This window comes from Rutilus rutilus, assembly GCF_951802725.1.
Source record: "Rutilus rutilus genome assembly, chromosome: 16".
Taxonomy (NCBI): domain Eukaryota; kingdom Metazoa; phylum Chordata; class Actinopteri; order Cypriniformes; family Leuciscidae; genus Rutilus; species Rutilus rutilus.
In genome coordinates this window covers 31579135-31598721 of record NC_140224.1, presented here as the reverse complement: position 1 = coordinate 31598721, position 19587 = coordinate 31579135, and the positions used below count along the sequence as shown (strand labels likewise).

At 41.7% G+C, this 19587-nt stretch overlaps 1 protein-coding gene across 1 annotated transcript in view; it reads right to left on the bottom strand.

Annotated features, from left to right (window-relative positions):
* Positions 1-1605: 1605 nt before the first annotated feature.
* The window catches only part of LOC311306282 (IgGFc-binding protein-like), a gene marked incomplete at its 5' end in the record, with an annotated part of 41626 nt that continues 23644 nt past the window's right edge, over positions 1606-19587 (bottom strand). Inside the window, 36 exons of the mRNA XM_084434604.1 lie at positions 1606-1897; positions 2110-2212; positions 3696-3858; positions 4092-4337; positions 4431-4585; positions 4707-4891; positions 4998-5108; positions 5414-5461; positions 5650-5697; positions 5918-6053; positions 6223-6419; positions 6537-7092; positions 7224-7828; positions 7935-8499; positions 8615-9198; positions 9287-9866; positions 9954-10100; positions 10195-10448; positions 10661-10814; positions 10900-10995; positions 11173-11451; positions 12343-12464; positions 12564-12611; positions 13298-13345; positions 13453-13588; positions 13750-13946; positions 14064-14619; positions 14751-15355; positions 15462-16026; positions 16141-16724; positions 16813-17392; positions 17480-17626; positions 17721-17974; positions 18187-18340; positions 18426-18521; positions 18699-18977. Of these exons, the coding sequence (XP_084290730.1) occupies positions 1797-1897; positions 2110-2212; positions 3696-3858; positions 4092-4337; positions 4431-4585; positions 4707-4891; positions 4998-5108; positions 5414-5461; positions 5650-5697; positions 5918-6053; positions 6223-6419; positions 6537-7092; positions 7224-7828; positions 7935-8499; positions 8615-9198; positions 9287-9866; positions 9954-10100; positions 10195-10448; positions 10661-10814; positions 10900-10995; positions 11173-11451; positions 12343-12464; positions 12564-12611; positions 13298-13345; positions 13453-13588; positions 13750-13946; positions 14064-14619; positions 14751-15355; positions 15462-16026; positions 16141-16724; positions 16813-17392; positions 17480-17626; positions 17721-17974; positions 18187-18340; positions 18426-18521; positions 18699-18977 (9684 nt within the window). The 3' untranslated portion in view covers positions 1606-1796. The remainder of the gene's footprint in view (positions 1898-2109; positions 2213-3695; positions 3859-4091; positions 4338-4430; positions 4586-4706; positions 4892-4997; positions 5109-5413; positions 5462-5649; positions 5698-5917; positions 6054-6222; positions 6420-6536; positions 7093-7223; positions 7829-7934; positions 8500-8614; positions 9199-9286; positions 9867-9953; positions 10101-10194; positions 10449-10660; positions 10815-10899; positions 10996-11172; positions 11452-12342; positions 12465-12563; positions 12612-13297; positions 13346-13452; positions 13589-13749; positions 13947-14063; positions 14620-14750; positions 15356-15461; positions 16027-16140; positions 16725-16812; positions 17393-17479; positions 17627-17720; positions 17975-18186; positions 18341-18425; positions 18522-18698; positions 18978-19587) is intronic.

Genomic DNA, 19587 nt, shown 5'->3' with positions numbered 1-19587 from the left:
ACTGCAAGTTTCTACCTTGTAAGTTTCGGACCTAGGAGTTATTTCGTAGTTAAACCAGTTTTTCATTACTTACTGTCGTGTGAGGAGATCTATGGTATGTCTGTTATGATGTGCCTTTAGTTGACTTTTTAAAGTCAAAATACCAAGGTTTGGTTGTTCAGTCCTGTTCTCCCTCATTGAAACAAGTTTTTTATTTATTTTTTGCCGTTGACATTTTGCATGCAAGCACACCTTTGCTGCCTTACATTTACATTTATTCATTGAACTTACCCAGATTCACTATGGTAAGCCTATTATAAGTGTTTCGCAGGAAACTGTGTATCACTCGCCTGTACGTGTCTCATCATATCCATAAATAGAGAAAAGGTACTCCAGCTACTTTTACATGTACGGTGTGGGAGTGGCATAGGTTGATCACAACTCAGAGGAGCGTCTGCTGGCAAAAAGAGAATGTGACAGATCTGGTAATAAAACAAGAATCAACATTAGCTTGGCTTTTCGGAGATGGCAAGAACTGAGGGATTTGAAATGTTGTAAAATGTTGTAAATGTTGGGATTTGAAATGTTGTAAAAGAGATTGTGTCTTTATTACTCAACATGTGAGTAAGGGATTATATTGAACAGATCAATTGCCATATGTAGCTATCTGAGTCCACTGTAAAGCATTATGTATTGTGAAGGGTCATTTGATTATGGTTGCAGCAGTAGGATAACCATATTCATCCGCACAGTCACGCAGAGCGAAGCACAACCAAATCCATTTTCTTCAGCAAAGTGCATGTTCGTTTTTTTAACCGCTAGCCTAGAGGGACAAAAGTTACAGTGTACCTTTAACAAATTAGTGTGCAAAATGATGCATTATTTATGCTGAATGATGAATAAAAAAATGATCAATTTGATGGTTTCTTAGGTAATATTTTTTGGTAAAAGTACAAATATACAAGAAATCTGTGGTGAAATCGTGTTTGTATCAGTGAAGAATGAAGAAAAACTAGTCAAACTCCAAGTTATTTACAGAAGTAACATATATATGCAAGAAAAGAACAATTAAGTCATTAAGTATGACTGCTGCAGAAAAAAAATGCTACAAAACAGCTTGTGACGTTTAAAATGTCTGTGTAAATATTCTGTTGACTGACATCAACCTAAACTTCAAAACAAGATGAAAACATGAGGATTCCATAGGCTTAAAGACTGTATGTTAAATGTGTACACACACACGCACACACACATTTCCATGATTTATGAGGACTTTTCAAAGACATAATCTCTGTGAAGCTGCTTTGAAACAATCTGTATTGTAAAAGCGCTATATAAATAACTGTGACTTGACAATGATTTTTATACTGTACAAACTGTATATTATATCCCCTAACCCAATATCTACCCCTAAACCCATCCATCACAGAAAACTTTCTGTATTTTTACATTTTCAAATTAACATAATTCTGTATGATTTATTAGCTGTTTTCCTCATGGGAACCAACAAATATCATAACGTATGGGTTTACCAGGACTGACCACCCCCACCACACACACACGCGCACACAATAAATGACAAATATGTAACTAAAACCAAAGAGCAAAATACATGGACAATCAGTTGATCTCATTATTATATACTTTATTCAAACAATAGTAATTAGACTCAATTTATAAAATGATTTGATTTTTAAAATGATTATTCTGTCAGATTATTTGTTTATCAGCAGTATCTCATTAACTGAAAAAGAGATAAGACTAGACTAGTATAGACTAGATAAAATTATGGTGATTCTTAGTGAACATACAGTATTCTAAAAGCATATCAGAACACACAGAGAAATAAGTGGTATAGTCAGAGAACCACACAGCCATGGAGCCTTGGATACTTGCACTTGTCGTGGCACCTGTGTATCTGTGAACAGAGAATGCACAGCAGTCAGTTGATTGAGCAAGCAGTGGTTCAAGAGTGCTGATGTTTCAATTAACACCACTGAAAGATGTTTTACTGTTTGTATCATTCCTCTGCATCCACTGTGTTCCAGACCTGTGCAGAACTACAACACTCTTGCTCATTTGATATTCAAATATGAACAATATATCTTTTTTTCTTGTTTTACAAGTCACCTTTGTTACTGTCAGACCACATCAATGGACCCATTGATATGGAAGCACTGTCATGGAAGTCCACAGATCTGCCCTCTCTATGGTGGTGTTCAGAGTCACAGTGCTAAAATACAGATGAAAAGTTTTGTCAACCAAGGGGTACAAGGTTTTGCTGGTTAGCATGGCCCTGTAAGGCCATCTACTGGTAGATGTTGTTACTGCTGTATACAATTGGCATTTTTCTCCATTGACTGGAGCTTAAATGTATGCTTTTCTGAGTATTTACCTTTTACTTAAAGGGCACCTATTATGCAAAATTCACTTAAACATGATGTTTGAACATATGTGAACATATGTGGTGTTTGAACAATGTGTGTTGGCAGTGTGTGTACACAACCACCCTATAATGATACAAATCCACCCAGTGCTTTTTTTATAATCCCCATAAATCATAAGCACTGTCTCAGAACAAGCTGTTCTCAGATTCGGGGCAATGTGACGTCACTTTGCACAGGCCCCTCCCACGACGGTTGATTGACACTACAGTTTGAGCATAGACCCGCCCTGAGTGAGCTGGACACAGAGTCTGCCATTGTTTCGACGCTTGAGCAGCTGTAGACAAGAATATCTCCTAAGCGATTGAGGTGTTTTGTTGTTGGATGTAAGAATGAACAAAGCAGTCTTCATTTACTCTTGTTGTTACTCGAGGATGGATCAGTACTGTTTGTGATCCAGCTTACAGTCTCCAGAGCGACAGGCCTAACGTTACTGACCACGGCAGAAAATGAAAGTGAGAGCGCGCACTTTCTGACAGCTCATCGAGTCATTTTACGAATATAAGGTTTACCAGTTTATTAAGCACCCACTGAAAAGGTGTGTATATATTTGTTTACTGTTAGTTGTAACGAGTGTTTTGTGTACTTCGCTGTGTATGTTGTTGATAATGAAAGGGAGAGAGAGAGAGTTTATGGATAAGACTTTAATGATTACTTCTTATACTGTGTTTATTCAGCTCTTACAGTGATTCTCTGGAGTAAAACTAACGCTCATCTTTTGTGTGATGTACAATAAACTTCACTGAACTCATCAGTATATTTTGGTCATCATTCGGACAGGGTCTGCTACAGCAGGCGAGTAATAGTAGATAAAAGCAGATGACAAATAAGTTATGACCATAATTAAACTAAACTATACCTGTTCTATCTCCATACAGCATATATTCTCCAACTCTGTGGGCATTATTGTCCGACTCCGAGTCGAAATGAACACCGCAACTGAGAGTTTCTGTTCTGTTCTGATATTATAGCTCGTGAGGCTCCGCCCCCTGTGTCGGCAGCTGCAGTTCATTTGCATTTAAAGGGATACACACTAAAACAGTGTGTTTTTCTGAGCCCCAAAAAATTTCAATTTAAACATGCTGTAAAAAATTATCTGTTGGGTATTTTGAGCTAAAACTTCACATATACACTCTGGGGACATCAGAGACTTATTTTACATCTTGTGATAAGAGTCATAATAGGTGCCCTTTAAAGCAACTTGATAGATTTACAAATACCAACAAATATATCCATGTCCATCTGAAAATACTTATGAATTCATAAACTCACCACTGAGCAGTGATTGTCTTTCAGAAGGCAAAGGTGAATAGCGCAGTGCAGGTAAACCTTTGTGGAGTTTGCAGTGAAGATAAACATCTCAAAGGAGAAACGACTGGATGCGGAAATACCATTCTGCAGCAAGTCCACTGTATTGTCATCTGGATTAGGACACCTGAGCATTTTGGGACAGTATAATAACGATATTAAAAATATAATAAAAAAATGGCTAGGTTTGATAAGGTTTTGAATGGCAAGTGGGTAAGTAAATAATAAAAATGTCGTTTTTTTTTTTTTTTTTTTAGATCCCAAGTATTTTTAAGAGTAATGAATTAAAAAATTTTCTGGCAAAATACAAATAATGAAGTGCTAAGGAAGATAAACTATCAAACAAACAAGTTGACTTACATGCCAACGATGAGGTCCCAGCGGAGAGAGTAATGAGGATCATTCACAGGTGTAGCCCAACATTTATCAATCACTGAGGCAAACTGACGGCTGTCAACTCCATCAACACGAACTTCTACAAAAATATTCTTGTCCAGCTCCGCGTTCACACTACCAGTGAAGGGACGAGTGAAATTAGCATCCTGATAGGGAATCATCCTGACCCGATATGTCCCTTGACCAGCAGGAAGGATCCTGTGCACAATGCTGTTGAAATAATTTTACACAAGATGTGTCAACTACAAATAAGAAGGGTTTAAATAGTTAGTCAGTAAGTTGGCTGAATTTAGTGCATCCCACCTCTCCAGAGGGTTGATGTCCATCGAGAGTGTTTGGGTTTGTAAGTACACACAGCTGAAATGAAGCTTCAGAATTCTCTTCCTGCTGATGAGATGTCCAGCTGTGTCTGGCTCTCCCACAATAAAGTTCTCATAGATGAAGTGGGTGCCATTGGCCTGTAGGCACATATTATTTGAACATTTGTATATTAAGGGACTTTTTAAAGATTTATAAAAGACTTGTAAAAAGGATTTGTTGTTCTTTTGATCATTTGAGCATGTATGCGATGATTCCTACCACAAGACTTGTACCACAGATGTGGTCATTGTTGTCAAAATAGAACTCCACTCTGCCATTCCGGACTGTTCCTCTGCAGTTGGGGTCATTGAGGTGTAAGATGTCAGAAGGAAAACCAGCCTCAAAAAGCTGACAGCGAGACAGAGACATGGAGCCAGAGCTGCTTTCACAGGTTTCAGAGAAATCTGAGAGAGAAAAATATTCAAGAGAATGTGATAAAACAGTGATAAAAACAAAAACAAAAATGTAATCAATGATGAACGTATATTTGAAATGCTGAATGAGTCCAACCAAAGGATCCACGCTGAGATCTGTGATGGTTCTCCTTGCAGAAACAGCCATAAACACCATGTTTCTCTTCACAGCGTTCATCCTCAGTGCAGTTGAGCTCAGAACAGTGGTCTGACAAACAGAGGAGAACCACAGGATTTGTGACAATAATGGGGGTATATATAAAATACATATTGATTGCATAACATCTTCCACCTTCCTAAAAATAGAAATAATTTCAATAAAACATTCAACATCAATACTTTTTTTTACTGGTCAAAAAAAATAAAATTAAAATTAAAATTAAGTTCCAAATTGATAAAACATACCTTTGGCAATTTATGAGAAAAAATAAATAAATCAAATCACTGATATCAGTTCACATGACATCATCTTTGCATTCATTGTTTTTTTTCTTCAAAATGTTCTAAATATACCTGAGGGAAGGCTTGATCCAGTGGTGGTCATGTGTGTGGTGCTCTCGTCTGTAAAGGGAAAGACAAAACAATGCCTTGAGTGCACAACAGTGATCATCCACTTTTTCAGCAGCCTTAGTTCTCAAGGTACTTTTCCTATTCATTATTTCCATTAAGTTTTGAAAAAGATCTTCAACCGAGCTCTAAACCAAGGCATCCACCTCTGAGACGTAGAAAATACAAGTATATGAAAATACCTGAGGGAAGGTTTGATCTGAATGTGGTCATGTGTGTGGTGCTCTCTTCTGTGAAAAAATAAAATAAAAATAAAATGTTTACCAACTTATGCCTAGTAAAGAGTGATCATCCACTGTGGCCTTGGTCCTAAAAGTGATTTTCTATTTTTATTTTTATTTTTTTCATAATGACAAAAACAGCACTAGCAGACAAATTATTGGTAAATAAACGCAAAGATAATGCAACTCAGAAAAGTTAATGTGAGCGATATCACAGATGTGCACTGACCATAGCAGCCCCGACGTCCACCTCTGACTGTACACTCCATAGTCGGTCGGCAAGATGAAGCAGAGCAGCGCATATCATTTGGAGCAAAACACTCACAGAGGTGAGAACATTCTAGATCCCAGAACTGCTCGCCAACCTATGAAAACATACCACAAAAGGTTGAACTTTACATTTCCAGAAGAGAGGACATGAGTATGTTTGAGGAGTTGTTTTAGCAGTAATACAGAACATTACATACAGGGTTTGCTTTTCAGTATCCTGTGAGATCTAATAATGCTTTGTCAAAAGAGAGTTTCAATCCTCACATTAAAGTAGAATCCGTCATAAAGGCAGCCACATTGCTCCACTGGTACACAGTGTCCTCCACTCCTCACCAATCCATCATCACAGAAGCATCCCTCTGAGCATGTGTGCTCACAACTAGAATCAATGCTACTGGCGCAAGTGTGACCACAGTCTGTGCCACACAACTCATAGTGGCTGTTCTCTGAGCAGGTCATGACTGGAAACGTAACAAACAAAATGTATAGGCTTCAAGCACGTCTCATGTATACCATTTGTTCACAATACAAGCTAATGACACACACTAATGGAAATAACCTAAAATTATCTCACTCACCACAGGATGTGCTTTCTCTCCAGGGGTAGATAACGGCGTTGTTAGATTGACAGGCACTCGCATAGGTTTGGATCGAGCGGCATAGGACATCATTACGGTTTCCAGAAAGGCACACATCGAAAACACAGTCATTAAAGTAGGCTTCAGGATCCACATAAACATGACAGAAGCTAAATGGACCCTCACTGGACCTGATGATGTCGCACAGGGAACGGGAAGTTGTCTGATCCTGACACAAAGGACAATTGTTTCCACACCCATCATTGCATGGCAGCTCGTCCTCAACCTTCCAACTTGCCCCAAACTGGTCTGCTGAACGATCGAGAGCACCTGAAGGCGTCATGAAGTCATCGTTCCTCTGGCCGTTGAAGTTGCCACAGAGGCCACATGTAACCCCACTGTACTCTGCTGGTACAATGATGTTCACTGCCCAGGATCCACCATAACTCACGCTGAAACCAAAGTCGGTTGATACAAAGATGTACTGTCCACTGGAGTAGACAGACATCTGACCAGAATCAAGCAGGATGGGGAGGTTTCTGGTCTCTCCATCAACCTGATTGAAAGGAAAATATCAGCAAGGTGTTCTAAGAATGTCTGCTGTAGATCATGGCCTCATACACAAGCCGGTCATTAATCATTGTTTTTGTCTATCAAGGGAAATTACAAAGAGCAATGCTTGATTACCTCAACGGTAGAATGACCATTCATGTCCCGTGACATGTGCACAAGATGCCCAGACACATTGACAAAAACTTCAACAGTAATCGCCACCAGGAGTCCATGCCACGCCTCGTTCCTTGCATCCACCTGGAAATGCGGAAGCCCAATAGTGTCATTACAGACTGTGGCTAGCACATAGCGGCATGTGCCCTGGAAGTCAAAGAAGGATCCATCAAATGACATGTAGTGGGGGTCACCCGAAGCAGAGCAACGAGCATGTGGACGAGGATGGCAGCCGTACTCGCCACCCAACACATGGCAGACCTCTTCTTCGCTGCAAGATGATGGCGTGCAATGGACATTTCCAGTGATTCCATCACAAACACACAAGAACTGGCACTCTTCACCATGCCAGAACCTCTCTTCAGCCTGCCGATAACGCCCAGAGTAGTGGCAACCACAACCCGTGGGGGGCACACAGCGATCTCCATTTAACACATTTCCATCATTACATTGGCATCCCTCCTGGCACTGCAAGGTGCACTGAAATGGAAACGAGAGGCTGGGGCAGGATGCAGGACAGGACGTACCGCAAACTTCATAATGGGTATTTGCTGGACAGGTGGATTCTGGTTGAAAACAATAACAGAAAAACAAAGACAGAAATGTTAAGCACATTGGTGCTTCATGAATAGAGCATGTTTTAGGTGAGCAGGTGCACCACTAGATGCTTACCGCAGTGGGTGAAACTTCTCCACTCTTCAACTGCAATGCCATTCTGTTGGCAAAGCAGCGTGTAACCTCGCAGAGCCTCACATAAGGCCTCTCTGGCACCTTGTGTCTGCTCCAGAAACTTAACGCAATCTGCTATCCGTTGCTGAGGATCTAGTGTTCTGCTGCACTCAGCAAATGGTCCATCATCCATAGCCATGATACCACATTGATCATTGAAATGGCTGCTGTTCTGATAATGTCCTGGTTCCCAGATGTCAGGTGGGTCCTCACAGTGGGCTGATAGGGATCCATCACGCCAGCTGTCCGCAAACAGCTGGGTGTCATTCAAAAGGACAGCATCTGGAGTGTAAAACTCATCAGCAATGTCTCCGTTCAAGTTCCCACACAGACCCCCAAGTGTACCGTTGTATGTGCTCGGTGCTGTGACTCGGACAATGTGTGGCCAGTCAGCTCTCACGGTCACCCCAAAGTTTGTTTCCAAAACAAAACCCCTCACACTACTGTGATAGATGCGGATTTGACCAGAGCTAACAGTGACAGGCAGACCAACCATCTGTCCATCCACCTGGAGAGAATGATAAACAGATAAACTTTTCCGTTTAGCATATGAATTTGGAAAATAATGCAATTATGCTCTTTACTAAAAAAAAAAGTTTAGTGACTTGATATTTTTGCCTAACCTTTACATTGCTGCCCTCTCCCATTTCAATGGCGACCTGTATTCCTTCTGCCTCAAACTTCAGGAACCTGGCAAAGTCATGAAGACCTATGGGTACTTTCTCCACTGTCAACACAAAGTGCGGTAGGGGGGATGGCCCCATCACTCTAACAAGGGTCAATCCACAAGCTCCATGGTATATGAAACTTTGTCCATCGAAGGTATGATATGACCCTAGGTTTTCAACTGAACAGGTAGCATAACCAATGGGTCTGCAGCCTCTCACACCATCATGGACTCCACAAACCTCTGCTGGACCACAATGGTGCTGATGACAAATCATTGACATGCCGCTGCATACGCACCGTCTCCCACAGTCACCGTCCAACACCACTGACTGTCCTTCAGTGTAATAGAAGCCCTCGAAGGTGCAGCCACAGTTTGCTTCAGGCACACACTCTCCAGCACTGAGGATGTATCCAGGATCACATATGCAGCTCTCCTGATTTGGCAAGGGACAGTTCATTGGGGCAGATGGATTACTGCACGTTGCAGGGCAGCCTGTTCCTTGAGGCTCAAAATGACTCTTTTGAGGGCATTGAATCTCTGGAAATGGCGGAAGAAAATAAAGAATACAAATCAGTTCCTGTAATCTTTTATTTAGACAAATCATTCATCTCAACAAGATGCCTACCACAAAAGCCCTGCTGTCTCCACTGCCCAAGGTGCACACTCTGCTGTTGACACTGAGTAGCATACACATTGAGAGCCTGGCACAGAATGGGCTGGTACCCTCCTCCCAGGCAAACGTCATAGACACAGTTCTCTATATAGGTCTGTGGCACATGCACAGGGTGGCAAGAGGCGAATGGGCCGACAACGTCACCTAAGATTCCACAGTGGTTGGTGTCACTGTAAACACTCATTTCATCAGTAGTACAAACAGCACAAGCCAGACCTGTGCACCTGACATTATGACATTCAGGATCTATGTCACTTTGCACTTTCCAACTGTTGGCAAAGTCCATATCTGAGCTCAAGATCTCCCCACTGGGTGAACGGAAGTCATCTTCAGGGCGTAGGTTAAAGTTCCCGCACAGACCGCAGGTGGCGTTAAAGTATTCATAAGGTACAGAGATGCGGACGTAGCTGTATGCATCATATGAAACAACTAGACCAAAGTCTGTGCTGATGGCCAAAGAAAAACCTGACCGATAGACCTGGATGGAGCCATTGTGGAGGGCAAAGGGTGTTGCTGCAAAGCTTCCATTAACCTAGACAATTTTGGAAATAGAGGATATTAGCAAAATGGATAGGTGGTCACATTCAACTGAAAATTCAAGCAATATAGTCATACTAACCCTCGCTTCATAATAGTGATCTTTGACCAGTTCAATTACTTCATCATAGACAAACACTCTGACCATCCGTGTCCATGACACATGTGTGCTGCCCCGATGCTCATTTTTGCCCTCAATGCGATAGTACGGCAAACCGTCGCCACAAGCCTAAAATATTCAAGGTTTACAGACTGATTCATACCTATTATACAATAGACAGAAAGCCATACTGTATAATGTATAGAGATAGGAAAAGACTAACCTCAGATAGAACATAAGTGCAGGTCCCTTGAAAGTGAAAAACCTGATTATCAAAGGTATAGTAGTGAGGGTCACCGGAGATGGTACAGGTTTGCCGTTGAATGTTCTGGCAAGAGTATTGGAAGGCAGCTGGACGGCAGGCTTGGGAATAACTGCAGGGCTCCTGGCCACACTGGAGGCCGCTTCCTGTACAGGTACATCTCTGCTGACAGGTGGCATCACTCCAGAAATAGTCCCCAAGCTGCACTGGAATACCTACAGCATAACAGTTTCACAAGGCTTTTAACTCAGAATTACTGGATTTTTAGGGAATAAATATATAAAAACTTTTCTATAAAAGACTTCTTGATTCACCAGTAATGTACAATACTGTTTAAATTGGTAACTGAATGATTCCTGCCAATACCAAATTATTTATTTAGCCTAGGATCACATCAATGGGAGAAAACAAAACAAAAAAACATTACCATTAAATTGACAACCCCGTGATCCATGATCTGTTCTGAAGGCCCATCTGCCTGACATATTTACATTACTGCTGTATGTTAAGTATGTGATGTTATTAGAGAATGATCCAGGAATTGAGAAATGGTATCTTGAGTTGATGGTGTCATAACCAGCCTGTGAAAAATTAGGACAAAGCTTTCAGCATCTTATTTAAATTGTCTCCTAGATCTCTATTTTGTATTTACCATGTTGTGCACACCTGTACATTTCGGTGAGTTGGCGCAATTGTTCCATAATTGATTAAAACAAATGAGAAATGGCCATCTGAAATCAAAACCACTTGGAAAGATGTTTCCTGAAAAGAGAAAACAATAAAAATAAAGTGCTGACCAAAAACAAAACGTTTTCTGAATGTCACAAAAAATATACCCAGTAATGTGTAGCAACTTTGCTTCATGATGTTCAATCATTTTGATTTCTTAAATTTGTCATTGAACAAGAACAGAAAGAATTTATCAAATTGGTTTCTTACTGTTCCTAACAGAGGGAAATATGCAACTCTGTCCCATGTTGCAACAAAGACCCAAGTAGCAGAGAAGCTCAGGTCAGGGAAGTATTGGTTAATGTCTTGTGTGGCCTCTGTAAGGACACTGCCAGAGGTGTACTGACGATGCGAAATGACACCATTGCCACGATTGTCAATATCTGTCCAGAATGGAGCGATGATATCTCTTCCGCTATAACCTGGGAATGTGTATGGAATGTAGTTGTGAAATGGCCCATCAAAAGTCAGGTGTCCATTGTTGTTGACCTGAAAGAGATAAAGATTTCTTTTCATACACACTGTATTTTAAAATATTTTTAAAATCCAGTCATGATTGAACATTTACTCCAAACTACCAAAGAAACAGGTCGATTAAGAGTTAATAATTTGTTACATTTATATAGCGCTTTTCTCAGCACTCAAAGCTCTTGGGAGGTGGAAGGGGGAATCTCCTCAACCACCAATGTGCAGCATCCACCTGGATGTTGCAACGGCAGCCATATTGCGCCAGAACGCCCAATACAAACCAGCGTATTGGTGGAGAGGAAACAGAGTGATGAAGCCAATCAGAATATATGGGGATGATTAGGGGACCATGATGGATAGAGGCCAATGGGCAAATTGACCAGGATGCTGGGGTTACACCCCTACTCTTTTTCGAAGGACATCTGGGATTTTTAATGACCACAGAGAGTCAGGACCTCGTTTAACGTCTCATCCAAAGGACAGTGCTTTTTTTGACAGTATAGTGTCACTATACTGGGGCATTAGGACCCACACAGACCACAGGGTGAGCACCCCCTACTGGCCTCACTAACACCTCTTCCAGCAGCAAACTGGATTTCTCAGGAGGTCTCCCATCCAGGTACTAACCAGGCTCAACCCTGCTTAGCTTCAGTGGGCAACAGTCTAGGGCTACAGGGTGATATGGCTGCTGGCAGGTCAATAAAGAGTAGCAAATAGACTAAGATATAATTATTATGTTTTTACATGTAAAAATGATAATAAATTAAATAAAATAAATAAATAAAATTGAGCATTCAGAAGTCATTAGTAACAGACAGAAGGAATGCAATGAATGGTAATTTCCTCACAGGTGACCTCCATATTGAGTCCATAATCACAAATGAAAAAAGCTGTCATCTTAGACTGACTTACATATATTCGGCTGTATGTTTGTCCAAAATATATGAACTGTTCCAGAAGGTAGATCACAGATGAACTCCCATCATCAGAGTGATCATTCTCTGTGTCACCAGCTCCAAATGGATAAAACACAGCTGTGGGAATTTATGAAAAAAAAATATATATATAATAATAATAATGATATCACATCAAATTACTTCATTTTCTTCTTCTTCAAATTCTTTCAAAAATACCTGGGGGAATGCTTGATCTAATGGTGGTTGGGTATGTGGTGCTCTGTTCTGTAGAGAAAAAAAAGATGTTTTCCACATTACATGCTAACTCTGACATCTGACAAAACAATGATCGTCCCTTGCACCCTTACTCCCCAAATTATTTGTTCTATTTAATTTCTCCATAAGGTTTGGAAAGAGTTCTTCAATAAAGACTTCTGAACAAAATCAAACTTCTCTGAGACGAATCACAACATTACAAACTTTGACTGAAAAAGGGTATGTGAAAACTAATGGGCATTATTAGTTGAAAACTAATAATCTACACACAAATATATAAAAAGTTGGAAAATGGAAGCATTCGATTTCACAATGCTGCATGGGGTGAGCGGTCAATGCACATCTCTTTCACCCTGATTTGTTTGCTTTGATCTTTTGATTTGTAGAGTTTTCTTTTAAGGATTATGGGTAGTGTAGTTCTTTATCCGGAATTAACACTAAATAGGAGTTGACATTACAGCAACTAATGGCTTTATAAGTACCATATACTCTACCACTGTAAAAAAAAAAAAAAAAGAAATCTAAAGCTCATGGTATACCTGTCTTGAAAGAATTATACAGATTGTTTTATAATAAATAACAAATCAAGCACCAAATGGATCAAATAGACGTCAGAATTTATGAGTAAAAAAAACTCAAATATAATCACTGATATCCCATATTACATGACATGACATAAATTTTTACAAACATACCTGAGGGAAGACTTGATCTGATGGTGGTCATATATGTGGTGCTCTCTTCTGTAAAGAGGAGTTTCCATGAAAAAGATTGTGATCAACTACCCAATGGAAAATGCTGATGTAATTAACAAAACTTAATATGAGCGATATCACAGATGTGCACTGACCATAGCAGCCCCGACGTCCACCTCTGACTGTACACTCCATAGTCGGTCGGCAAGATGAAGCAGAGCAGCGCATATCATTTGGAGCAAAACACTCACAGAGATGAGAACATTCGAGATCCCAGAACTGCTCGCCAACCTATGAAAACATACCACAAAACGATGAACTTTACATTTCAAAAAGGGAGGACATGTATGTTTGAAGAGTTGTTTTAGCAGTAACACTACATACAAGGCTCTGCTTTTCAATATCCGGTGAGATCTAATAAAGCTTTGTCAAAAGAGTTTTTAAATTCTCACATTAAAGTAGAATCCGTCATAAAGGCAGCCACATTGCTCCACTGGTACACAGTGTCCTCCACTCCTCACCAATCCATCATCACAGAAGCATCCCTCTGAGCATGTGTGCTCACAACTAGAATCAATGCTACTGGCGCAAGTGTGACCACAGTCTGTGCCACACAACTCATAGTGGCTGTTCTCTGAGCAGGTCATGACTGGAAACGTAACAAACAAAATGTATAGGCTTCAAGCACGTCTCATGTATACCATTTGTTCACAATACAAGCTAATGACACACACTAATGGAAATAACCTAAAATTATCTCACTCACCACAGGATGTGCTTTCTCTCCAGGGGTAGATAACGGCGTTGTTAGATTGACAGGCACTCGCATAGGTTTGGATCGAGCGGCATAGGACATCATTACGGTTTCCAGAAAGGCACACATCGAAAACACAGTCATTAAAGTAGGCTTCAGGATCCACATAAACATGACAGAAGCTAAATGGACCCTCACTGGACCTGATGATGTCGCACAGGGAACGGGAAGTTGTCTGATCCTGACACAAAGGACAATTGTTTCCACACCCATCATTGCATGGCAGCTCGTCCTCAACCTTCCAACTTGCCCCAAACTGGTCTGCTGAACGATCGAGAGCACCTGAAGGCGTCATGAAGTCATCGTTCCTCTGGCCGTTGAAGTTGCCACAGAGGCCACATGTAACCCCACTGTACTCTGCTGGTACAATGATGTTCACTGCCCAGGATCCACCATAACTCACGCTGAAACCAAAGTCGGTTGATACAAAGATGTACTGTCCACTGGAGTAGACAGACATCTGACCAGAATCAAGCAGGATGGGGAGGTTTCTGGTCTCTCCATCAACCTGATTGAAAGGAAAATATCAGCAAGGTGTTCTAAAAATGTCTGCTGTAGATCATGGCCTCATACACAAGCCGGTCATTAATCATTGTTTTTGTCTATCAAGGGAAATTACAAAGAGCAATGCTTGATTACCTCAACGGTAGAATGACCATTCATGTCCCGTGACATGTGCACAAGATGCCCAGACACATTGACAAAAACTTCAACAGTAATCGCCACCAGGAGTCCATGCCACGCCTCGTTCCTTGCATCCACCTGGAAATGCGGAAGCCCAATAGTGTCATTACAGACTGTGGCTAGCACATAGCGGCATGTGCCCTGGAAGTCAAAGAAGGATCCATCAAATGACATGTAGTGGGGGTCACCCGAAGCAGAGCAACGAGCATGTGGACGAGGATGGCAGCCGTACTCGCCACCCAACACATGGCAGACCTCTTCTTCGCTGCAAGATGATGGCGTGCAATGGACATTTCCAGTGATTCCATCACAAACACACAAGAACTGGCACTCTTCACCATGCCAGAACCTCTCTCCAGCCTGCCGATAACGCCCAGAGTAGTGGCAACCACAACCCGTGGGGGGCACACAGCGATCTCCATTTAACACATTTCCATCATTACATTGGCATCCCTCCTGGCACTGCAAGGTGCACTGAAATGGAAACGAGAGGCTGGGGCAGGATGCAGGACAGGACGTACCGCAAACTTCATAATGGGTATTTGCTGGACAGGTGGATTCTGGTTGAAAACAATAACAGAAAAACAAAGACAGAAATGTTAAGCACATTGGTGCTTCATGAATAGAGCATGTTTTAGGTGAGCAGGTGCACCACTAGATGCTTACCGCAGTGGGTGAAACTTCTCCACTCTTCAACTGCAATGCCATTCTGTTGGCAAAGCAGCGTGTAACCTCGCAGAGCCTCACATAAGGCCTCTCTGGCACCTTGTGTCTGCTCCAGAAACTTAACGCAATCTGCTATCCGTTGCTGAGGATCTAGTGTTCTGCTGCACTCAGCAAATGGTCCATCATCCATAGCCATGATACCACATTGATCATTGAAATGGCTGCTGTTCTGATAATGTCCTGGTTCCCAGATGTCAGGTGGGTCCTCACAGTGGGCTGATAGGGATCCATCACGCCAGCTGTCCGCAAACAGCTGGGTGTCATTCAAAAGGACAGCATCTGGAGTGTAAAACTCATCAGCAATGTCTCCGTTCAAGTTCCCACACAGACCCCCAAGTGTACCGTTGTATGTGCTCGGTGCTGTGACTCGGACAATGTGTGGCCAGTCAGCTCTCACGGTCACCCCAAAGTTTGTTTCCAAAACAAAACCCCTCACACTACTGTGATAGATGCGGATTTGACCAGAGCTAACAGTGACAGGCAGACCAACCATCTGTCCATCCACCTGGAGAGAATGATAAACAGATAAACTTTTCCGTTTAGCATATGAATTTGGAAAATAATGCAATTATGCTCTTTACTAAAAAAAAAGTTTAGTGACTTGATATTTTTGCCTAACCTTTACATTGCTGCCCTCTCCCATTTCAATGGCGACCTGTATTCCTTCTGCCTCAAACTTCAGGAACCTGGCAAAGTCATGAAGACCTCTGGGTACTTTCTCCACTGTCAACACAAAGTGCGGTAGGGGGGATGGCCCCATCACTCTAACAAGGGTCAATCCACAAGCTCCGTGGTATATGAAACTTTGTCCATCGAATGTATGATATGACCCTAGGTTTTCAACTGAACAGGTAGCATAACCAATGGGTCTGCAGCCTCTCACACCATCATGGACTCCACAAACCTCTGCTGGACCACAATGGTGCTGATGACAAATCATTGACATGCCGCTGCATACGCACCGTCTCCCACAGTCACCGTCCAACACCACTGACTGTCCTTCAGTGTAATAGAAGCCCTCGAAGGTGCAGCCACAGTTTGCTTCAGGCACACACTCTCCAGCACTGAGGATGTATCCAGGATCACATATGCAGCTCTCCTGATTGGGCAAGGGACAGTTCATTGGGGCAGATGGATTACTGCACGTTGCAGGGCAGCCTGTTCCTTGAGGCTCAAAATGACTCTTTTGAGGGCATTGAATCTCTGGGAATGGCGGAAGAAAATAAAGAATACAAATCAGTTCCTGTAATCTTTTATTTAGACAAATCATTCATCTCAACAAGATGCCTACCACAAAAGCCCTGCTGTCTCCACTGCCCAAGGTGCACACTCTGCTGTTGACACTGAGTAGCATACACATTGAGAGCCTGGCACAGAATGGGCTGGTACCCTCCTCCCAGGCAAACGTCATAGACACAGTTCTCTATATAGGTCTGTGGCACATGCACAGGGTGGCAAGAGGCGAATGGGCCGACAACGTCACCTAAGATTCCACAGTGGTTGGTGTCACTGTAAACACTCATTTCATCAGTAGTACAAACAGCACAAGCCAGACCTGTGCACCTGACATTATGACATTCAGGATCTATGTCACTTTGCACTTTCCAACTGTTGGCAAAGTCCATATCTGAGCTCAAGATCTCCCCACTGGGTGAACGGAAGTCATCTTCAGGGCGTAGGTTAAAGTTCCCGCACAGACCGCAGGTGGCGTTAAAGTATTCATAAGGTACAGAGATGCGGACGTAGCTGTATGCATCATATGAAACAACTAGACCAAAGTCTGTGCTGATGGCCAAAGAAAAACCTGACCGATAGACCTGGATGGAGCCATTGTGGAGGGCAAAGGGTGTTGCTGCAAAGCTTCCATTAACCTAGACAATTTTGGAAATAGAGGATATTAGCAAAATGGATAGGTGGTCACATTCAACTGAAAATTCAAGCAATATAGTCATACTAACCCTCGCTTCATAATAGTGATCTTTGACCAGTTCAATTACTTCATCATAGACAAACACTCTGACCATCCGTGTCCATGACACATGTGTGCTGCCCCGATGCTCATTTTTGCCCTCAATGCGATAGTACGGCAAACCGTCGCCACAAGCCTAAAATATTCAAGGTTTACAGACTGATTCATACCTATTATACAATAGACAGAAAGCCATACTGTATAATGTATAGAGATAGGAAAAGACTAACCTCAGATAGAACATAAGTGCAGGTCCCTTGAAAGTGAAAAACCTGATTATCAAAGGTATAGTAGTGAGGGTCACCGGAGATGGTACAGGTTTGCCGTTGAATGTTCTGGCAAGAGTATTGGAAGGCAGCTGGACGGCAGGCTTGGGAATAACTGCAGGGCTCCTGGCTACACTGGAGGCCGCTTCCTGTACAGGTACATCTCTGCTGACAGGTGGCATCACTCCAGAAATAGTCCCCAAGCTGCACTGGAATACCTACAGCATAACAGTTTCACAAGGCTTTTAACTCAGAATTACTGGATTTTTAGGGAATAAATATATAAAAACTTTTCTATAAAATACTTCTTGATTCACCAGTAATGTACAATACTGTTTAAATTGGTAACTGAATGATTCCTGCCAATACCAAATTATTTATTTAGCCTAGGATCACATCAATGGGAGAAAACAAAACAAAAAAACATTACCATTAAATTGACAACCCCGTGATCCATGATCTGTTCTGAAGGCCCATCTGCCTGACATATTTACATTACTGCTGTATGTTAAGTATGTGATGTTATTAGAGAATGATCCAGGAATTGAGAAATGGTATCTTGAGTTGATGGTGTCATAACCAGCCTGTGAAAAATTAGGACAAAGCTTTCAGCATCTTATTTAAATTGTCTCCTAGATCTCTATTTTGTATTTACCATGTTGTGCACACCTGTACATTTCGGTGAGTTGGCGCAATTGTTCCATAATTGATTAAAACAAATGAGAAATGGCCATCTGAAATCAAAACCACTTGGAAAGATGTTTCCTGAAAAGAGAAAACAATAAAAATAAAGTGCTGACCAAAAACAAAACGTTTTCTGAATGTCACAAAAAATATACCCAGTAATGTGTAGCAACTTTGCTTCATGATGTTCAATCATTTTGATTTCTTAAATTTGTCATTGAACAAGAACAGAAAGAATTTATAAAATTGGTTTCTTACTGTTCCTAACAGAGGGAAATATGCAACTCTGTCCCATGTTGCAACAAAGACCCAAGTAGCAGAGAAGCTCAGGTCAGGGAAGTATTGGTTAATGTTTTGTGTGGCCTCTGTAAGGACACTGCCCGAGGTGTACTGACGATGCGAAATGACACCATTGCCACGATTGTCAATATCTGTCCAGAATGGAGCGATGATATCTCTTCCGCTATAACCTGGGAATGTGTATGGAATGTAGTTGTGAAATGGCCCATCAAAAGTCAGGTGTCCATTGTTGTTGACCTGAAAGAGATAAAGATTTCTTTTCATACACACTGTATTTTAAAATATTTTTAAAATCCAGTCATGATTGAACATTTACTCCAAACTACCAAAGAAACAGGTCAATTAAGAGTTAATAATTTGTTACATTTATATAGCGCTTTTCTCAGCACTCAAAGCTCTTGGAAGGTGGAAGGGGGAATCTCCTCAACCACCAATGTGCAGCATCCACCTGGATGTTGCAACGGCAGCCATATTGCGCCAGAACGCCCAATACAAACCAGCGTATTGGTGGAGAGGAAACAGAGTGATGAAGCCAATCAGAATATATGGGGATGATTAGGGGACCATGATGGATAGAGGCCAATGGGCAAATTGACCAGGATGCTGGGGTTACACCCCTACTCTTTTTCGAAGGACATCTGGGATTTTTAATGACCACAGAGAGTCAGGACCTCGTTTAATGTCTCATCCAAAGGACAGTGCTTTTTTTTGACAGTATAGTGTCACTATACTGGGGCATTAGGACCCACACAGACCACAGGGTGAGCACCCCCTACTGGCCTCACTAACACCTCTTCCAGCAGCAAACTGGTTTTCTCAGGAGGTCTCCCATCCAGGTACTAACCAG